The sequence below is a fragment of the Poecilia reticulata genome, chromosome 21, assembly GCF_904066995.2.
Source record: "Poecilia reticulata chromosome 21, P_reticulata-male-v2, whole genome shotgun sequence".
Classification (NCBI taxonomy): domain Eukaryota; kingdom Metazoa; phylum Chordata; class Actinopteri; order Cyprinodontiformes; family Poeciliidae; genus Poecilia; species Poecilia reticulata.
The window spans coordinates 1,099,596-1,119,625 of NC_088850.1; the positions used below are offsets into that span (position 1 = coordinate 1,099,596).

Genomic DNA, 20,030 nt, shown 5'->3' on the forward strand with positions numbered 1-20,030 from the left:
GTTGCAGCTCAGTAGAAAATCTCTGGGAAACGGAAACAGCAGCTGATGAGACTGAGGATGGAAACCAGGAAACGTAAAGAAAAAACAAAATAATTTAAAATGAACCAGAGGAAAAAATATTTCACATTCAGAATCTGAAAAAGGGAATAAAGGCCAGAAAACCAATAAATAACTCAAAATGTTCTTACAGAACAGGTATAACTGCAGCTCCAACGTTTTGTAGAACATTTAAGGCTTTGTTTTGGTATTTCAAAATAAAAGCCCAGAGTTCATCAAACTATTTATTGATCTGTGAAAAATACGATTTAGAATAAATCAGGAGATGTTTCTTCAAAAAATACCAATAAAAATAAAATGAAAACATCAAAAGTTTTTTTATCATGAGTCCTCAGAGGTCAGCCGTCCAATCATCTCAGGTGTGTTAGCTCCGCCTCTTCACCTGGGTAAAACTGGAGCTGTCAGACTCCGCCCATCACCAGCTCCGGAGGCTCCGCCCCCTCCATGGGTCGCCCTGGGCAGAAACCACCTGCTGACGTCACTGAGGTCACGGACGAGGGGCAAAGTGACGGGTCGCGACCTCACCTGCCGCCTGCTGGTGGCGCTGCGTGACATCATCGCTGACATCATCAGGAGGCCAGCGGAGCTCGCCGCTCTCCACCTGGTCTGCGTCGCTGGGCTCCACCACGATGGAGGGCAGCCGCCGGCAGAGCTTTGGAGCGCGCTCAGTAGAGTCCGGAAACACCTGAGGGAGAGCCGGCCAATCAGAACGCAGCCAGAGCAGGAAGTAAATTCAGGACGTAAATTAGAGCGGGAAACTGTCACGTTACGGCGAAACATAAAATTCATTAAAACGTTTAATGAGGTATGGAGTCATACCTCATTAAACTAAATTTCATTAAAATTTAATTAAAATGAATAACTTGCTTGTTTGAAAGAGTTTTAAATCTCCTTAAAGTTTTTTCTTTTTAACAAAGTTTCTGGTTAAGATGCGGCAGTAAAATGCTTCCGTACAAAAGTTCAGGTTCTGAACAACATTCAGGCGTCCAGAAATTTGTAAAATAATATAATTACAGCTTTTATCCGTTTCGTTTAATTGGTCTTTAAACTTGTTCTTATTGCCTGGATGAATCTGTTTCAGGTCAGAGTGGCACCTCCTCACAATAGATGGTCTTTGAGCGTGCCTCTTTCTGATTGGTCCCTGTGCAGGTTTACTCTGGGCTCAGGTGGGATTTGAACCCAGAGCCTCCGTCAGCGTCGCTCACCTGTAGAGAAGCTGCTTCCTCTGGCGGAGCTCCGCCCACCGCCGAGTCGCAGGTGTTCATCACCTGGTTGGTCATCTCAGCCAATCAGAGTTCAGGAAGCTGAGGATGATGAGAAGGAAACAGGATGTTCAGATTCAGCTGACGTATTCACACACCATTACAGCCAGAAACTGGTCGGCTGGTTACAGTTAAAAATCTGAAAAGTGTGGAGTATATTGAGACCGGCGGTGTGTGTGTGTGTGTGTGTGTGTGTCTGCACACAAACACACACAGAGACGCGTTGTGCCTGTTGAGTGGCTGTTTTGTAAAAACGCATGCAAACAGCCACTCACGTTCCCACGGGTTCCTCAGAATCAGAACCCACAGGAGAGGAAAAGTACGGAGCTAAATTAGGGCCGCAAAGTTTATTCAAAAGGGAAAATGAAAATGAAAAATTACTTTGGAACTCGGAGGAGGGGGCGGGGGGGAGAAATAGAACTAAAAAAAGAACTGAAAAATAATTAGAACTGAAAAAACATTTCAAACTGGAAAGAAACTAAAAAATAATTGTGAAACAATTTGAAACTGAAAAAATAAACTGCAAATTAAGATTTTCGACTGAAAAATAAGGATGTGAAACTAAAACAAATATTCAAAATTACTTTACAAATTCAGTTTTTGTTTTTTCATTTTCAGATTCTTTTTTTTTAGCTTCAAACTTGTTTTCTTCTGAACAAAGTTCATGGCCTTAATGTAGCTCCATAAAAGTCCCTCTAGCTGGATCTCTGGGTTCTTCCAGTGGTTCCGTGGGACCGGCAGCTCGTCTCTACTTAATGAAACATTTGATTCTTGGCAGCGAGCACAGAAGGTTTCTGTCACCAGTCAGAAATTTGAATATTTTCCTGGAGCGGAGCCCGGACCGAACAGCTGCAGGGCGTGTGTTGCGCCAGCAGGGGGCGGCGCTGCGCCTCCAGCCGGAAGGGAAGAGGAGAGCGGAGCGGGCGGATCGGACAGGTGAGACCAGATTCAGCAGGTAAGCTAAACCTGTGGAAACTCCTGGATTATTCAGCGCCAGTGTTACGCCGCTTTTTCCACCAGAGCTGCAGAACCAGGCCGAAAAAACCGGATTGCCATGGCAACGGCCCAGAAATACTGATAATCTGACGTTTCTGCAGGTTAAAGTTACTCCATCAACATGATCACATGCACAGAAAACAAACCAAAACCCCTGATGGGCTACAGATCTCAGCATTATTTCTGTTTTTAAACATTTTATGAGCGAAAAGGAAAAAGGAAAAAAAAAAAGTCTCACCGTTTGATCTTTGATCCGCAGGAAAAAACTGGAAATGAAGCTGAAGCTGCAAAAACCCACAGGAGATCAGACAGAAACCTGCTGCTGCTCCGGGGTCCGCCTCATGTGGCTCTGAGAGAGAGAGAGAGGGTGTGTGTGTGTGTGTGTGTGTGTGTGTGTGTGTGTGTGTGTGTGTGTGTGTGTGTGTGTGTGCGCGCGCTTTGCATGAAGTCCTGATTTGACTCTGCAGGATTTGCATGAAGGAGTGTCTGTTTGTCTGTTTGTCTGTTTGTCTGTTTGTCTGCAGCTTCGGTTCTGATCCTCTTCATCATTTTTTCCTCCAAACAGGAAAAACTTCCGGGTTATTTTTTTAAACTTTTCTTCTCCTGATGACCTGAAAGTTTTCCAAGGTTTTGATTTGAGATTTTCATTCTAATAAAGAAATAAAACTAGTTAAGATTAAAATGTTTGTTGTTTCAGAGACACGGAACTTAAAACGAGAAACTTAAACTTAAGGAGAATTTTTCTTGTTTTAAGATGTGAAACTCATTAAAACAATTTTAAAAAAAATTCAACAAGTTTTATCTTATTTCAAATAAAAAGTTCTGCCTGTAAGCAGACATTTTCTTGCTAAAACAGTTTTTCATAACTGGTTATTTTCTCATGAGAAACCTAAACTCATTAAAATTTCTATTGTTTTTACGATAGAAAATTAGAAAGTTTCTCAAGGAGACGAGATTTGTTGCAACAAAAAACTCACTTTGAGATACAAACTTGTTAAAAAGAAAAACTTTGTTTGAACAAGAAATATAAAACTCAGAGTTTCTGGCAACAAGACAAATTTTATGTCATGATAATGAGAACCTTTAACGTTTAGAGTCGTATCGTTTTCAACCAAAAGTTTCTTAAGGAGATATAAAATTTGTAACTAAATTACTTTTATATCCTTACGAGAAACTTTGATGTCATAAAGATCGTTAAAATGACGAACTTTCTAGTTTAATTGGTATAAAACAGGAGTTACGATGACTCAATTTCACATTTTACAGACATATGAACTCTTAAAAACAAGAAAGTTTCTCCGAGAGAACAAATATAATCAGAACATTAAGAAGGTGAAGTCTAAACCTACAGACCTTGATCTGGGTTCGGTTAAAGTGAGCTCAGGTTCGGTTATGTTGCCGTGAGCGGAGGCCGCTCCAAAAGCAGGAAGTGGACTAGAGCGCATGGCATTCTGGGTAAATTCAACCAAAACAAACGAGTTAGCCTAGCGCTACCGGAAGAAATAGCCTGTGGTCTTTAGCCAAAGACTGAAGAGAAATTCTACAACCACTAAAATTCACGAGAAACAGAACCACAGCAGCTGGAAACGGAACAAATGTTGAAGTTTTGGTTCCAAATCGAACCGAACCTGCCGGGAAAGCCACCCTGAGAGAACCTGATCCGGTTCATGCTGCTATCAGAGGGAGGATTTCAGTTAAAAAAAGACAAACTTCCCCATAAAACCTTCAGAGAAGCCTGGAGAACCTTGACCCGGTCAAAAGAATGACTGGATCGAAGCTGAACGTCATCATTGAGGGCTTAACGTGAAACGTGAGGCTCGGATCCATTTCCTCTCTGAACACAAAGAGGTGAGCTCTGCGCCACACTGACCTCTGCTGGTCGTTTACCGTCACTACATCCTCCAACCCCATGAGTGATGGAAGACGTCGATGACATTTTTACTCAGATGTTTAAACTATTTAAATACGTTTGATGGATTAAATGTTTCAGTTCTTGTTTTATATTTATATCAGATATGATATTTAATGAAATGACGTCACGTTTTTAATGAAATTAATACTTTTTGATGATTTTTGATGACTGAAAACAGTCACACCATTGAATCAGGTAAACACTAAATGAATGGATGAACTCCTCTGCAGCTCAGCCTGACTGATGTGGATGGAAAGAGGATGAGGATGGTGATGATGCAGCGGGTGAAAGTGAAAGTGTTTCGGTCTGGTTGAGACGCTGAGGAGGTTTCAGGCAGGAAGCAGATCAGCTGCTGGATCCTCAGTTTTCCATCTCATCAGGTATTTTTTTCTGTTTTTAAAAACGCTGTATTCAGGTGGAAACGCCCAGATCCGGCTGTGACGTCATAAACATGGAGGCTGATTAGAGAGGATCAGCCAGATCAGATCCGTCTCCATGGAAACAGATTCAATGTCTGATCTGATCTCTGCAGCAGAACCAGAACCGGATCAGAACCTGAGGACATGTGGAGGAGCCTGAAGAGCAAGCAGGGTAATATTATTATTATTATTATTGTTATTATTATTATTATTATTATTATTATTATTATCATCAATTACAATAGTATTATTTATTGATTGCAACTAATTAGCAATTAATCTCAATTAATCTCTAAAATAGTAACAATTATTAATAATTATTGCTAATTGCGTTTTATTAGTATTACTTTAAAGAGCAATCATTTTGTTTAATATGCTATTATTATTATTATTGTTATTATTATTATTATTGTTATTATTATTATTATTACCTGTAATACTGGAAGCTGCTGTATTTCCATGAATGACCACCAGAGGGCATCAGAGCCTTGGCTGAATGGAGCTGAACCTGAAAACGTCATTGATCCGCTCATCAGCTGATTATCAGTTAATAATCAGTTAATAATCAGCTGATTATCAGTTAATAATCAGCTGATTATCAGTTAATAATCAGCTGATTATCAGTTGATTATCAGTTAATAATCAGCTGATTATCAGTTAATAATCAGCTGATTATCAGTTGATTATCAGTTAATAATCAGTTGATAATCAGCTGATTATCGATCACTCAAACAGCTGGGAGGAAACCATCTGGACTGAACTGACTTCCGGTTGATCCGCCTTTGTGATGAGTAATGGTAGCCTTCCTCTGGAGGATGAGGAGGATGAGGAGAGGTTAGGTTTTGTCATGATGCGGACCTAAAGGAAACTGAAAGTGTTTGGTACCAGAGATGCTCACAGCCTCATCTGGACCGAGCCAGTGGAGCCGAACGGGAGCCATGGTTCTGGTTCCGGACGCGTGGAGCCTCCTCTGCGTCTGCATGCTGAACAAACAGGGTGAGAGCAGATTTCACCTTTTTACTTTTAAACGCATCGCTGCAGAGCCGCTTTATCTGCATCACACTGAAACAGGAAGTCTCTCATTGGTCTGCTTCTGTCACTTCCGGGTCTCTTATTTGCCTTCATGAAAAGAAAAAAAAACATTTATATGATAAATGCCAGTTTTAATGCATCGCAGTTAGAACAGAAAACGATGGCAATGAATAACTCCTCCGGACCCCGCCCTCACCGCCGTTAACCCCGCCCCTGCCGCGGACCCGTCCGGCGGAGAGATAATCCGCTCGGGGAGATGAGTGGAGGTATGGCGGAGCTCCGCTCCAACTTTACTGGGTTTTGGGTTCTGGAGGTTCTGATGGTGTGTTTGTGGGATGAATCTGTGCGGGAGATGATGAAGGTGAGGCGGTTCTAACTCCTCTTCATCGCAACTTTTCAGCCAGATTTCAGCGAGCTGACCCCGAACGGGCCCGGTTTTCACCACAGAGACGCGTCTGTTTGGGGGGTTCTGTCGCTTTAAGATGAGAACTGGATCCGGACTGGTTCTGGACTGGAACCGGACTGGTTCTGGACTGGAACCGGACTGGTTCTGGACTGGTTCTATAGGCTGTAATCTGATATTATTCTCCGTTTTATTGTTGGTTAGTCTTTATTTACTTGGCTTGAACTGAAATATTTAACAGGAATTCTGGGTAAATCGTTTTTATTTGTTTTATTATGAAGGAGAACTGAATACTGACCTTTAGACACAGAGGAAAATTAACGCATTTCTTTTTACTTTACTTTGATTTGTAACTGATTTATTAAAACTATCCACTGTCTTAATAATTATAATATTACAGGTGTGAATTAATAAATTAAGCTCAAACTAACTAATGCAGAATTATTATTTAAAATGTTTATTAATTTTTTCTTTCAAAAATCTAAAATATGGTTTTTGAAACACAGCTGTTACAATAATTAATAATTCCTATATTTATAAATAGAGATGTAATATGGAAATGTTATATGTATTAAATTAAAACCTAGCCAGAAAAGGCTAGATTTAAGTATTTTTACAAATTTATTTTTATATTCAGGGAGTCATAATAATGATCTAATTATTATAATTGATAAAAAAGACAATTATTTTGTGAAATTGAATTAATTTAATGTAACACAGCCAGCAAATTATATATTATTATGTTTCCTTAAATGTATTTATGTTATTTTCATGGGCTTGTAATAGTAATTTATAACAATAATTAATTAAAATGTATAAAAATGACTTTCTGTTCAGTTGGAGAGAGGAACGTGTTTCCAGATTTTAGCTGTTGTTTCCCTGATGAACAGCAGGGGGCGCCGATGAGAACCCCGGAGGAACCCGGAAGAGACTCCAGGTGAAGATCTGGACACGCCGCAAACAGAAGAACCAGCCCGCAGGTCAGAACCTGCAGACCAGAGCCGCAGAAAGATCCGGAAAAACCCTGAGAGGTTTAAGAGACAGAAATAAAGTCTCACTTTGAACATTTCTAGAAAAATATTAGAAATTTTGAGAGCTAAAAAAATTATTAAAAAAATTATAAAATCCAAGAACCTTCGGTGTTTAAAAAGTCTGAAATATGATGGAGAAAAAACACAAGGAAACCTTTGAATGTGAGAAGTTGCTAATTTTCTAGAGAAAAATCTGGATTTTTTTTTTTCTTTTTAGAGAAAATCTGTAATTTTCTGAATTTCAAAAGTAGAAAATTTTTCAGTTTTGGACATTTTCAAAGTTTTGAAGCACAGATATTGTTTTCTAGAAAAAAAATCTGACTTTTCTTCCAGCAAATGTTTGACTCTGAAAAGTAATAAATGTCCTTTCATAATAAAATTTCAGAGATGTTTTGTCTCGTCCGCTTGTCCACTGGGTGCAACACGTCCTTTAGGACGAAGGCCTAGTTAAATCATTTAGATGGGAGAGCTGCAGCTTTCTGTGTCTCCGTGTCGCTTCCTGCAGGCGACCAGCCGGACGGCGGGCATGAGGAGGAGGAGGAGGAGGAGCGGCAGGAGGAAGAGCGGCTGGATGACCTCAGCAGGAAGCTGATCCTCAGGGAGGAAGAGCTCTTCACCCGGGACGGCCGCAGTGAGGAAGAGGAGGACCAGCTGCTGAAGGACTTTGAGTCCCTGAGCGTCCGGGTCTGGATGGCCGTCCACAGCAGCTTCGACACCACGGCGCCCCCCGCTGGACGGCCGGACGTCCTGAGGAGCGCCGTGGACGCCGTCCTGCAGCAGGAGACGCAGGACCAGCGCTGGACAGAGCGTCCCGCGGACAGCGTCCCCGTCTGGAGACCGCTGAGGTGGCTGAGGACGCACAACCTGCTGCTGCAGAAAACGGTGGAGGAACGACTGAAGGACGCAGAAGAGAACGAGACAGGAGACACTGGACAGCTGTCCTCTGCCACCAAGAGACAGGTGAGGACGGATGGATGGATGGATGGATGAAGGGATGGATGGATGGATGGATGAAGGGGTGGATGGATGGATGATGGATGGATGGATGGATGAAGGGATGGATGGATGGATGGATGATGGGTGGATGATGGATGGATGGATGGATGGATGATGGATGGATGAAGGGATGGATGAAGGGATGGATGGATGGGTGGATGATGGATGGATGAAGGGATGGATGGATGGATGGATGATGGATGGATGGATGAAGGGATGGATGGATGGATGGGTGGATGGATGGATGGATGATGGATGGATGAAGGGATGGATGGACGGATGATGGATGGATGGATGGATGGATGGATGATGGATGGATGAAGGGATGGATGGATGGATGAAGGGATGGATGGATGGGTGGATGATGGATGGATGAAGGGATGGATGGATGGATGGATGATGGATGGATGGATGAAGGGATGGATGGATGGATGGGTGGATGATGGATGGATGGATGAATGGATGGATGGGTGGATGATGGATGGATGAAGGGATGGATGGATGGATGGGTGGATGGATGATGGATGGGTGGATGAAGGGATGGATGGGTGGATGAAGGGATGGATGGATGAAGGGATGGATGGGTGGATGAAGGGATGGATGGATGGATGGATGGATGGATGGGTGAAGGGATGGATGGAGGGGTGGATGGATGATGGATGGGTGGATGGAGGGATGGATGGATGGATGGATGGATGGGTGGGTGGATGATGGATGGGTGGATGAAGGGATGGATGGATGGATGGATGGATGGGTGGGTGGATGATGGACGGATGGATGGATGAAGGGATGGATGGATGGATGGATGGGTGGGTGGATGGATGGATGGATGAAGGGATGGACGGATGGGTGGATGGATGGATGATGGACGGATGGATGAACAACTCCCTGCTGATGTTTCCATCAGAGCACAGATGTGATTTGATTTGTGCTCACAAACAATCTTTACCCATAAACAGAATGACATCATCATCATCATTCTGTAGTTTATTCCTTCATGTTCTCTCCTTTCATCTCTGGTATTTATTGTTATTATTGTTGTTGTTGTTACTTCAGTTTTTCATCACTTCAGTCTTCACTAACTAATCTGTCCCTTCTTTGGGTTTCCTGGCCCCCGGTCGGCCCCCCAGCCTCAGGTTTGGTAGCCGTGTTTAGAACAGCAGCAGCAGCAGCAGCAGGCTGTCTGACCCTCTCTGCCGTGTTTCCCTCACCTGTCCAGGTGTGCCGCCTGGGGAAGCGTGTGAAGGAGGACCTGCTGACGGCGGCGGCGGCGGTGAGGCGCTGCTCCCCGTCCAGGACGGACATCCTGAACATCTACGGCGGACTCTACCACCAGGCCTTCGCCGCCCGCCTGGCCCGGCTCTCCTCCTCTGAGCTGGACCCGGACGACTGCAGCTACCTGCTGTTCTGGGTCAACCACTGCTATCCTGAGTCAGTTTCCATGGCAACCGCTCTGCGCTAACCCTAACATGCTAATTGGAAACGATAACTGAACAGAAAAGCTTTGAGTTTCAACTCCGAACTGAAAGGTTATGAAGGAACCAGGATTCATCCAGGAGGTGGAGCCTTCAGAGCCTTCAGAGGCTTCAGAGGCTCCTGGGTCGATTCCTTCACTGGAGGTGGAGCCTTCAGAGGCTTCAGAGGCTTCAGAGGCTCCTGGGTCGATTCCTTCACTGGAGGTGGAGCCTTCAGAGGCTCCTGGGTCGTTTCCTTCACTGGAGGTGGAGCCTTCAGAGCCTTCAGAGGCTTCAGAGGCTCCTGGGTCGATTCCTTCACTGGAGGTGGAGCCTTCAGAGGCTTCAGAGCCTTCAGAGGCTCCTGGGTCGATTCCTTCACTGGAGGTGGAGCCTTCAGAGGCTCCTGGGTCGATTCCTTCACTGGAGGTGGAGCCTTCAGAGCCTTCAGAGGCTTCAGAGGCTCCTGGGTCGTTTCCTTCACTGGAGGTGGAGCCTTCAGAGGCTCCTGGGTCGTTTCCTTCCCTGGAGGTGGAGCCTTCAGAGCCTTCAGAGGCTCCTGGGTCGTTTCCTTCACTGGAGGTGGAGCCTTCAGAGCCTTCAGAGGCTCCTGGGTCGTTTCCTTCACTGGAGGTGGAGCCTTCAGAGCCTTCAGAGGCTCCTGGGTCGTTTCCTTCACTGGAGGTGGAGCCTTCAGAGCCTTCAGAGGCTCCTGGGTCGATTCCTTCACTGGAGGTGGAGCCTTCAGAGGCTCCTGGGTCGTTTCCTTCCCTGGAGGTGGAGCCTTCAGAGGCTCCTGGGTCGATTCCTTCCCTGGAGGTGTAGCCTTCAGAGGCTCCTGGGTCGTTTCCTTCCCTGGAGGTGGAGCCTTCAGAGGCTCCTGGGTCGTTTCCTTCCCTGGAGGTGGAGCCTTCAGAGGCTTCAGAGGCTCCTGGGTCGATTCCTTCACTGGAGGTGGAGCCTTCAGAGGCTCCTGGGTCGATTCCTTCCCTGGAGGTGGAGCCTTCAGAGCCTTCAGAGGCTCCTGGGTCGTTTCCTTCCCTGGAGGTGGAGCCTTCAGAGCCTTCAGAGGCTTAAGAGGCTCCTGGGTCGTTTCCTTTCCTGGAGGTGGAGCCTTCAGAGGCTTCAGAGGCTCCTGGGTCGTTTCCTTCCCTGGAGGTGGAGCCTTCAGAGGCTCCTGGGTCGTTTCCTTCCCTGGAGGTGGAGCCTTCAGAGGCTCCTGGGTCGTTTCCTTCCCTGGAGGTGGAGCCTTCAGAGCCTTCAGAGGCTCCTGGGTCGATTCCTTCCCTGGAGGTGGAGCCTTCAGAGGCTCCTGGGTCGATTCCTTCCCTGGAGGTGGAGCCTTCAGAGGCTCCTGGGTCGATTCCTCCACTGGAGGTGGAGCCTTCAGAGGCTCCTGGGTCGATTCCTCCACTGGAGGTGGAGCCTTCAGAGGCTCCTGGGTCGATTCCTTCCCTGGAGGTGGAGCCTTCAGAGCCTTCAGAGGCTCCTGGGTCATTTCCTTCCCTGGAGGTGGAGCCTTCAGAGGCTTTAGAGCCTTCAGAGGCTCCTGGGTCGATTCCTTCACTGGAGGTTTAGCCTTCAAAGCCTTCAGAGGCTCCTGGGTCGATTCCTTCCCTGGAGGTGGAGCCTTCAGAGCCTTCAGAGGCTCCTGGGTCGATTCCTCCACTGGAGGTGGAGGCTTCAGAGGCTCCTGGATCGATTCCTTCACTGGAGGTGGAGCCTTCAGAGGCTCCTGGGTCGTTTCCTTCACTGGAGGTGGAGCCTTCAGAGGCTTCAGAGGCTCCTGGGTCGATTCCTTCACTGGAGGTGGAGCCTTCAGAGGCTCCTGGGTCGATTCCTTCACTGGAGGTGGAGCCTTCAGAGGCTCCTGGGTCGTTTCCTTCACTGGAGGTGGAGCCTTCAGAGCCTTCAGAGGCTCCTGGGTCGTTTCCTTCACTGGAGGTGGAGCCTTCAGAGCCTTCAGAGGCTTCAGAGGCTCCTGGGTCGTTTCCTTCACTGGAGGTGGAGCCTTCAGAGCCTTCAGAGGCTCCTGGGTCGATTCCTTCACTGGAGGTGGAGCCTTCAGAGCCTTCAGAGGCTCCTGGGTCGTTTCCTTCACTGGAGGTGGAGCCTTCAGAGGCTTCAGAGCCTTCAGAGGCTCCTGGGTCGATTCCTTCACTGGAGGTGGAGCCTTCAGAGCCTTCAGAGGCTCCTGGGTCGATTCCTTCACTGGAGGTGGAGCCTTCAGAGCCTTCAGAGGCTCCTGGGTCGATTCCTTCACTGGAGGTGGAGCCTTCAGAGCCTTCAGAGGCTTCAGAGGCTCCTGGGTCGATTCCTTCACTGGAGGTGGAGCCTTCAGAGCCTTCAGAGGCTCCTGGGTCGATTCCTTCACTGGAGGTGGAGCCTTCAGAGCCTTCAGAGGCTCCTGGGTCGTTTCCTTCACTGGAGGTGGAGCCTTCAGAGGCTCCTGGGTCGTTTCCTTCACTGGAGGTGGAGCCTTCAGAGCCTTCAGAGGCTTCAGAGGCTCCTGGGTCGTTTCCTTCCCTGGCTCCTGGTGCCGGAGGTCATTTCTCTTCTTGGTGTCATGAGATGAACTGAATCTAATTCCACATTTCTCCAGGCGCTTCTATATAAAGCTGCATCTGTTCGCACCGTCTGACTGCGATCATCTGAGCTCACCGGTTTATTTTGGGGCGTCTTCGTGGCCAGCAGGCTGTTTGTTGTGGACCCCATTGGGTCGCCAACATCCTGATTGCTGTTCGTGCCGTGAGTCACTCCGGCCTTCCTGCTTCACAGGGCCTTGGTACTTATTCATGACTTCCTCTCTCCGGCTCAGGACATTTCCCTGCTTGATGACTTTTAAAGTGCCAGGCGACATTTTCAGGCTCTTAAAGTGAAAAACTGAAACGGTTTATGTCAGTTATTAATTAAGCTAATTTAGCCTAGCTAGTGACAGTAGAGCTTCGGTCAGGAAGCATGCAGGACATTTTAAACTATCCTAGATCTGAATAAAAGTAAGTTGCTAAGCAACATGAAGTTATATAGCAAACTAAAGTTTACAGGACAGCCAAGTGAATTAGCACTTAAAAACTTATCTGGAAAAATTAATTCATGGGAAGGTGAGTGTGTTAAACGTCTTCAAAGTTATCAAAAGAAAGTATTAGCCGTGCTGTTAGCGCCTTTAGCAGAAGGGTTCCCACCACCACAGAGCCGATTAGCTTCCTGTCCTGGAGGGACGCCGTCCACGAGGACAACGTCCCGCCATGAAGCTGTTGTAAACTAATTTAGGAGAAGCTAAGCTAGTTAGCCTCCCCGGTGCTAAATGTTGTCAAAGCTAGCAGAAGATGAACGAGCTAAACCAAAGATTCATCGATGTTTTCTGTAAAAACGGCCAAACAGAAGCAACAAACGCAAAACGTTTAAATGTTTTCATGTTTTAACTTAATGGGTTTATTTGGATCCGGCAGTGAAATCCTGAAGCGCAGAGAGCTGGACGGGATCAAGACGGCCTGTCTGGGTTCCCTGCTGCAGCCGGACGCCCGGAGCCGCCTGGAGGACCAGTACCTGAGCCACAGACAGGTGAGCCGCAGACAGGTGAGCCAGACAGGTGAGCCGCAGACAGGTGAGCCGCAGACAGGTGAGCCGCAGACAGGTGAGCCAGACAGGTGAGCCGCAGACAGGTGAGCCGCAGACAGGTGAGCCGCAGACAGGTGAGCCAGACAGGTGAGCCACAGACAGGTGAGCCAGACAGGTGAGCCACAGACAGGTGAGCCACAGACAGGTGAGCTAGACAGGTGAGCCACAGACAGGTGAGCCACAGACAGGTGAGCCACAGACAGGTGAGCTAGACAGGTGAGCCACAGACAGGTGAGCCACAGACAGGTGAGCTAGACAGGTGAGCCACAGACAGGTGAGCCACAGACAGGTGAGCCTCAGACAGGTGAACCTCAGACAGGTGAGCTAGACAGGTGAGCCACAGACAGGTGAGCCACAGACAGGTGAGCCACAGACAGGTGAGCCACAGACAGGTGAGCCAGACAGGTGAGCCACAGACAGGTGAACCACAGACAGGTGAGCCAGACAGGTGAACCTCAGACAGGTGAACCAGACAGGTGAACCACAGACAGGTGAACCACAGACAGGTGAACCAGACAGGTAAAGGTGTTGGGTGCAGATCGCCAGCAGCCTTCCGCTCACTGAACCGTTGTCGTTTCAGGAAAAGGTGAAGCTGTGGCTCAGCACGGCTCTGAAGAAGGAGGAGGAGAGCTGGCTGAGTGGAAAAACGCCCGAACTGATCGACTGCTACTACTTCAGTCCGCTGGCCATCGATGTCATCCAGGTGAGCGCAGGGACAGGTAACGCTGCTGGGCTTTAACGGGCCGTTTCTGACTAAGCTTCCTGTCTGCAGGTGGTGAACAGTTCCCTGACTGAGTTCAGCTGTGCCATCAAAGACCAGAACAAGGCGCAGAGGCTGACGATTCACCTGGAGAACTTTCTCAGCAGGTAAGCCACGCCCACTGAACACAGGAACCAATCAGGTCACAGCTGTACTGTTTCACCAAGAAGTAAAAAATTCATTATCTTTCCTTTATTCATTAATGCAGACTTTGATTTAGCAGAAGCTAATGCTAAAGTACTTTACCAACATGCTAACTGATAAGCTAATGCTAAGGAGTTAAACTAACATGCTAGTTAGCAGAAGCTAATGATAAAATACTTTACCAACATGCTAAATGGTATAAGCTAATGGTAAGGTGTTAAACTAACATGCTAGTTAGCAGAAGCTAATGCTAAAGTACTTTACCAACATGCTAAATGGTATAAGCTAATGGTAAGGTGTTAAACTAACATGCTAGTTAGCAGAAGCTAATGATAAAATACTTTACCAACATGCTAAATGGTATAAGCTAATGGTAAGGTGTTAAACTAACATGCTAGTTAGCAGAAGCTAATGCTAAAGTACTTTACCAACATGCTAAATGGTATAAGCTAATGCTAAGGGGTTAAACTAACATGCTAGTTAGCAGAAGCTAATGCTAAAGTACTTTACCAACATGCTAACTGGTATAAGCTAATGCTAAGGTGTTAAACTAACATGCTAGTTAGCAGAAGCTAATGCTAAAGTACTTTACCAACATGCTAAATGGTATAAGCTAATGGTAAGGGGTTAAACTAACATGCTAGTTAGCAGAAGCTAATGCTAAAGTACTTTACCAACATGCTAAATGGTATAAGCTAATGGTAAGGGGTTAAACTAACATGCTAGTTAGCAGAAGCTAATGCTAAAGTACTTTACCAACATGCTAACTGGTATAAGCTAATGCTAAGGTGTTAAACTAACATGCTAGTTAGCTAGAATGCCAGAAGCGAATGGAAAAATTTCATGACTCAGCTTTTATTTTGCATCTGTTGTATTGATCTTCATGTCGACTAAGAAAACATATTTTCCTTTAGAAAAAAAGATTATGCAGAAATTTAGCACAAATACTTGGCATATTGATCAAGTATTGTTACAATATAAATACAAAGTACCTAAAAATGTATTTATTTTTAACATTTTGTGGCATTAGGGGTCTTTATTGACAACATTCAAACAGGAAGTGACATTCTGCACAAGTCAGGAATTGAACCATTTACCTCTACGCCACGCACCACTTCTGAAGGAAAATCTAATTTAAGAAATCTATATTTGGAGGAATTCTTTCAATCTGTGCTTCAGTTTTTCTGGTTATTTCATCCTTTGATGTGTTTGTGTTGCAGCTACAGGAAGAGCGTGGAGGACCTGGTGAAGGCGAATCCCAGAAACCTGCATCCAGTGCTAAAAGCTACGCTGGTCTGTGAGCAGCAGCTCAGGTGAGCTCACACCTGCATCACGACTAGAGCTGCAGGAAATCTGCCCCAAAGCATTCTGGGAAGTGTCATAGCTGAGCAGCGTCTCTCCTGTCCTCAGAGATTACATATCTGGTCAGAATGGAGGTTTAGCTGAAGAGCAGAAGCGCCGATGTCTGGATTCGCTCTCTGCTCTCAGGGATTGTTGCTGCCAGTGTTTGACCTGCTGTCTTCACGGCAAGATTAAGGTCAGTACCGTCTCTGCTCAGAGGTGCTAATTATGCACATTAAATCCGCTAACATGCTACACCAACACAGCATTTAGCAGAAGCTAATGCTAAAGAGCAACAACGACACGGTATGTAGAGGAAGCTAATGCAAAAATGCTAAGCTAATACGGTAGATAATGGAAGCTAAGTGCTACACATTTCCAAAATGAGCAAAAACAATAATGTGCTAAATTCACATTATTGCATTAGCAGAACTGCTAACGCCATCGCTAATGGCAACTAGCAGAAGTTCTGCAGGTGAATAAAGTGACAGAAAATGAGAAATAACCGATGATGTGGAACATTTTCTGCTTCAGTGGAGCATCTTGTTCTGTTGGCAGGACAAACGTCTCTTTTGTTTTGATGTTTAGGTCTTCTTAAGTCCACTGTGGACGCCCGCCTGGGTGGACGGCTCACTTCCTGTCGTCGACCAGCTGCTGAGCTTTCTGAGCCAACAACTGGCCGACCTGTCAGACCTGAAACCAGCCTGCAAGCAGGTGAGACACCACCGCCCTACACCTGTCTGCCTGGCTACCTGTCCAGCTGACCGCCCCCGTCTCTCAGCCGCTGGTCTGCGACCTCCACCAAGACGTGGTCGCTCAGTACGTGAAGAAGACGATGAAGACCAGGGTAAAGAGCCGACAGCAGCAGGTGGCCGGGTCCGAACGGATGGTGGAAGACGCCAAGAAGATGGACGGCTTCTTCAGAGAGCAGGTGAGACACCTAGCAACACGCTAAAACCACAAGCTAACGTAACAAGCTAACGTAACAGGCTAACTTATCAGACTAAGGTATCAGGCTGATGCATCAGGCTAAGCTATCAGGCTAACACATCAGGCTAAGGTATCAGGCTAATGTATCAGGCTAAAGTATCAGGCTAATGTAGCACATCAGGCTAACACATCAGGCTAATGTATCAGGCTAAGGCATCAGGCTAACTTATCAGGCTAAGGCATCAGGCTAACTTATCAGGCTAACTTATCAGGCTAAGGCATCAGGCTAACTTATCAGGCTAAGGCATCAGGCTAACTTATCAGGCTAAGGCATCAGGCTAACTTATCAGGCTAAGGCATCAGGCTAACGCATCAGGCTAACTTATCATGCTAAGGAATACCAGCATGTTAACGCCAGATGCTTTAATTCTTTAGCTTCTCTATGTGTGTGTAGCATACCTGCTAACATTAGCTTCATTTGTAATTAGCTTACATCCTATCAGGGTCATTAGGATTAATTTTAACCTTAGAGCAGCAGCAAACTAAAAAACATAAATATCTGGATTTTGAGAAACAAAGTTACATTTAATCTATTTTATTGATTGATTGATTGATTGATTAGGACAGTGGACATTAATCATCATTTCCACAATTCATGGAGTACAGATAGATCTATTAAAAGAAACAAAAAGAAAACATTTACACCAGAAATAACCAACAGAGTATTTTGTCAGTAGTATTTTGTCAGTAGTACCTGTCAGTAGTATTCTGTCAGTAGTACCTGTCAGTAGTACCTGTCAGTAGTACTCAGTACTCGTCGTCGTGTCTCAGGGCTGCGGTTCGGCTCCGTTTCTCTCTGAAACGCTCTGCAGCGTCGCTGAGATTCTCCGTCTGCAGGATCCAGCCAGCGTTCACCTGGAGGTCGTCGATCTGACCCGAAGGTTCCCGGACTTCAGGTACCGCCCACAGAGCTGGAGTAACTGTTTTTATATACATATATATATATATATAGGAGTATTCCTACTACGCTGTACTTGAGTAATTTCACTATGAAGTATTTTTACCTGAGTAGTTTTGGATCCTCTGTCCAGCTCTGGTTTCAGCTTCACGTTTCTGCCGAGTCGTTTCTCCCGAGTCGTTTCTGCCGAGTCGGTTCTCCCGAGTCGTTTCTGCCGAGTCGTTTCTCCCGAGTCGTTTCTGCCGAGTCGTTTCTCCCGAGTCGTTTCTGCCGAGTCGTTTCTGCCGAGTCGTTTCTCCCGAGTCGTTTCTCCCGAGTCGTTTCTCGAGTCGTTTTTCTTTCTCCGAGTCGTTCTCCGAGTCGTTCTCCGAGTCGTTTCTGCCGAGTCGTTTCTGCCGAGTCGTTTCTCCCGAGTCGTTTCTCCGAGTCGTTTCTTTCTGCCGAGTCGTTTCTCCCGCTTCGTTTCTGCCGTGTCGTTTCTGCCGAGTCGTTTCTCCCGAGTCGTTTCTGCCGAGTCGTTTCTGCGAGTCGTTTCTCCGAGTCGTTTCTGCCCGAGTCGTTTCTGCCGAGTCGTTTCTGCCGAGTCGTTTTCTCCCGAGTCGTTCTGCCGAGTCGTTTCTGCCGAGTCGTTTCTCCCGAGTCGTTTCTGCCGAGTCGTTTCTCCCGAGTCGTTTCTGCCGAGTCGTTTCTGCCGAGTCGTTTCTCCCGAGTCGTTTCTGCCGAGTCGTTTCTGCCGAGTCGTTTCTGCCGAGTCGTTTCTCCCGAGTCGTTTCTGCCGAGTCGTTTCTGCCGAGTCGTTTCTCCGAGTCGTTTCTGCCGAGTCGTTTCTCGAGTTTCTCGAGTCGTTTCTGCGAGTCGTTTCTGCCGAGTCGTTTCTCCCGAGTCGTTTCTCCCGAGTCGTTTCTGCCGAGTCGTTTCTGCCGAGTCGTTTTCTGCCGAGTCGTTTCTGCCGAGTCGTTTCTGTCTTTCTGAGTCGTTTCTGCCGAGTCGTTTCTCCCGAGTCGTTTCTGCCGAGTCGTTTCTGCCGAGTCGTTTCTGCCGAGTCGTTTCTCCCGAGTCGTTTCTGCCGAGTCGTTTCTGCCGAGTCGGTTCTGCCGAGTCGTTTCTCCCGAGTCGTTTCTGCCGAGTCGTTTCTGCCGAGTCGTTTTTTTCCGATCGTTCTGCCGAGTCGTTTCTGCCGAGTCGTTTCTCCCGAGTCGTTTCTGCCGAGTCGTTTTCTGCCGAGTCGTTTCTGCCGAGTCGTTTCTGCCGAGTCGTTTCTCCGAGTCGTTTCTGCCGAGTCGTTTCTGCCGAGTCGTTTTCTTTCTCCCGAGTCGTTTCTGCCGAGTCGTTTCTGCCGAGTCGTTTCTCCCGAGTCGTTTCTGCCGAGTCGTTTCTGCCGAGTCGTTTCTGCCGAGTCGTTTCTCCCGAGTCGTTTCTGCCGAGTCGTTTCTCCCGAGTCGTTTCTGCCGAGTCGTTTCTGCCGAGTCGTTTCTGCCGAGTCGTTTCTCCCGAGTCGTTTCTACCGAGTCGTTTCTGCCGAGTCGTTTCTCCCGAGTCGTTTCTGCGAGTCGTTTCTCCGAGTCGTTTCTGCCGAGTCGTTTCTGCCGAGTCGTTTCTGCCGAGTCGTTTCTGCCGAGTCGTTTCTGCCGAGTCGTTTCTCCCGAGTCGTTTCTGCCGAGTCGTTTCTGCCGAGTCGTTTCTCCCGAGTCGTTTCTGCCGAGTCGTTTCTGCCGAGTCGTTCTTGTTTCTGCCGAGTCGTTTCTCCGAGTCGTTTCTGCCGAGTCGTTTCTGCCGAGTCGTTTCTCCCGAGTCGTTTCCGATCGTTTTGCCGAGTCGTTTCTGCCGAGTCGTTTCTGCCGAGTCGTTTCTGCCGAGTCGTTTCTCCGAGTCGTTTCTTGCCCGAGTCGTTTTCTCCGAGTCGTTTCTGCCGAGTCGTTTCTGCCGAGTCGTTTCTGCCGAGTCGTTTCTCCGAGTCGTTTCTCCGAGTCGTTTCTGCCGAGTCGTTTCTGCCGAGTCGTTTCTCGCCGAGTCGTTTCTGCGAGTCGTTTTCTGCCGAGTCGTTTCTGCCGAGTCGTTTCTCCCGAGTCGTTTCTGCCGAGTCGTTTCTTCTGCCCGAGTCGTTTCTGCCGAGTCGTTTCTGCCGAGTCGTTTCTGCCGAGTCGTTTCTGCCGAGTCGTTTCTCCCGAGTCGTTTCTGCCGAGTCGTTTCTCCCGAGTCGTTTCTGCCGAGTCGTTTCTCCGAGTCGTTTTCTGCCCGAGTCGTTTCTGCCGAGTCGTTTCTCCGAGTCGTTTCTGCCGAGTCGTTTCTCCCGAGTCGTTTCTGCCGAGTCGTTTCTCTGCCGAGTCGTTTCTGCCGAGTCGTTTCTGCCCGAGTCGTTTTCTGCCGAGTCGTTTCTCCCGAGTCGTTTTCCGAGTCGTTCTCGAGGTCGTTTCTGCCGAGTCGTTTCTCCCGAGTCGTTTCTGCCGAGTCGTTTCTGCCGAGTCGTTTCTCCGAGTCGTTTCTGCCGAGTCGTTTCTGCCCGAGTCGTTTCTCGCCGAGTCGTTTCTCCCGAGTCGTTTTCTGCCGAGTCGTTCTGCCGAGTCGTTTCTGCCGAGTCGTTTCTCCCGAGTCGTTTCTGCCGAGTCGTTTCTGCGAGTCGTTTCTCCCGAGTCGTTTCTGCCGAGTCGTTTCTGCCGAGTCGTTTCTGCCGAGTCGTTTCTCCCGAGTCGTTTCTGCCGAGTCGTTTCTCCCGAGTC

At 47.3% G+C, this 20,030-nt stretch overlaps 2 protein-coding genes across 7 annotated transcripts in view; one reads left to right on the forward strand and one right to left on the reverse strand.

Annotated features, from left to right (window-relative positions):
* Nucleotides 1-268: 268 nt before the first annotated feature.
* LOC103457119 (protein LBH-like) lies at nucleotides 269-3,777 on the reverse strand. Its single transcript, XM_008397068.2, has 5 exons — nucleotides 3,669-3,777; nucleotides 2,554-2,664; nucleotides 1,263-1,361; nucleotides 583-742; nucleotides 269-511 (listed from the first exon to the last, which is right to left on the reverse strand). The coding sequence occupies exons 3-5, from the start codon at nucleotides 1,335-1,337 to the stop codon at nucleotides 459-461; spliced, it is 288 nt and encodes a 95-aa protein (XP_008395290.1). The 5' UTR covers nucleotides 1,338-1,361; nucleotides 2,554-2,664; nucleotides 3,669-3,777; the 3' UTR covers nucleotides 269-458.
* A 925-nt stretch (nucleotides 3,778-4,702) lies between these two features.
* Nucleotides 4,703-20,030, forward strand: part of LOC103457136 (tumor necrosis factor alpha-induced protein 2-like) — a 32,135-nt gene continuing 16,807 nt past the window's right edge. Inside the window, exons 1-12 of one of the 6 annotated variants that reach the window (XM_081602714.1) lie at nucleotides 4,703-4,818; nucleotides 6,975-7,061; nucleotides 7,618-8,072; nucleotides 9,328-9,539; nucleotides 13,012-13,123; nucleotides 13,761-13,883; nucleotides 13,953-14,047; nucleotides 15,305-15,397; nucleotides 15,495-15,621; nucleotides 16,014-16,139; nucleotides 16,207-16,356; nucleotides 17,187-17,311. In XM_081602714.1, coding sequence (XP_081458840.1) covers nucleotides 4,791-4,818; nucleotides 6,975-7,061; nucleotides 7,618-8,072; nucleotides 9,328-9,539; nucleotides 13,012-13,123; nucleotides 13,761-13,883; nucleotides 13,953-14,047; nucleotides 15,305-15,397; nucleotides 15,495-15,621; nucleotides 16,014-16,139; nucleotides 16,207-16,356; nucleotides 17,187-17,311 — 1,733 coding nt within the window. In that variant the 5' untranslated portion in view covers nucleotides 4,703-4,790. The other 5 variants (XM_081602713.1, XM_081602711.1, XM_081602712.1 and 2 more) reach the window with 5 other exon arrangements.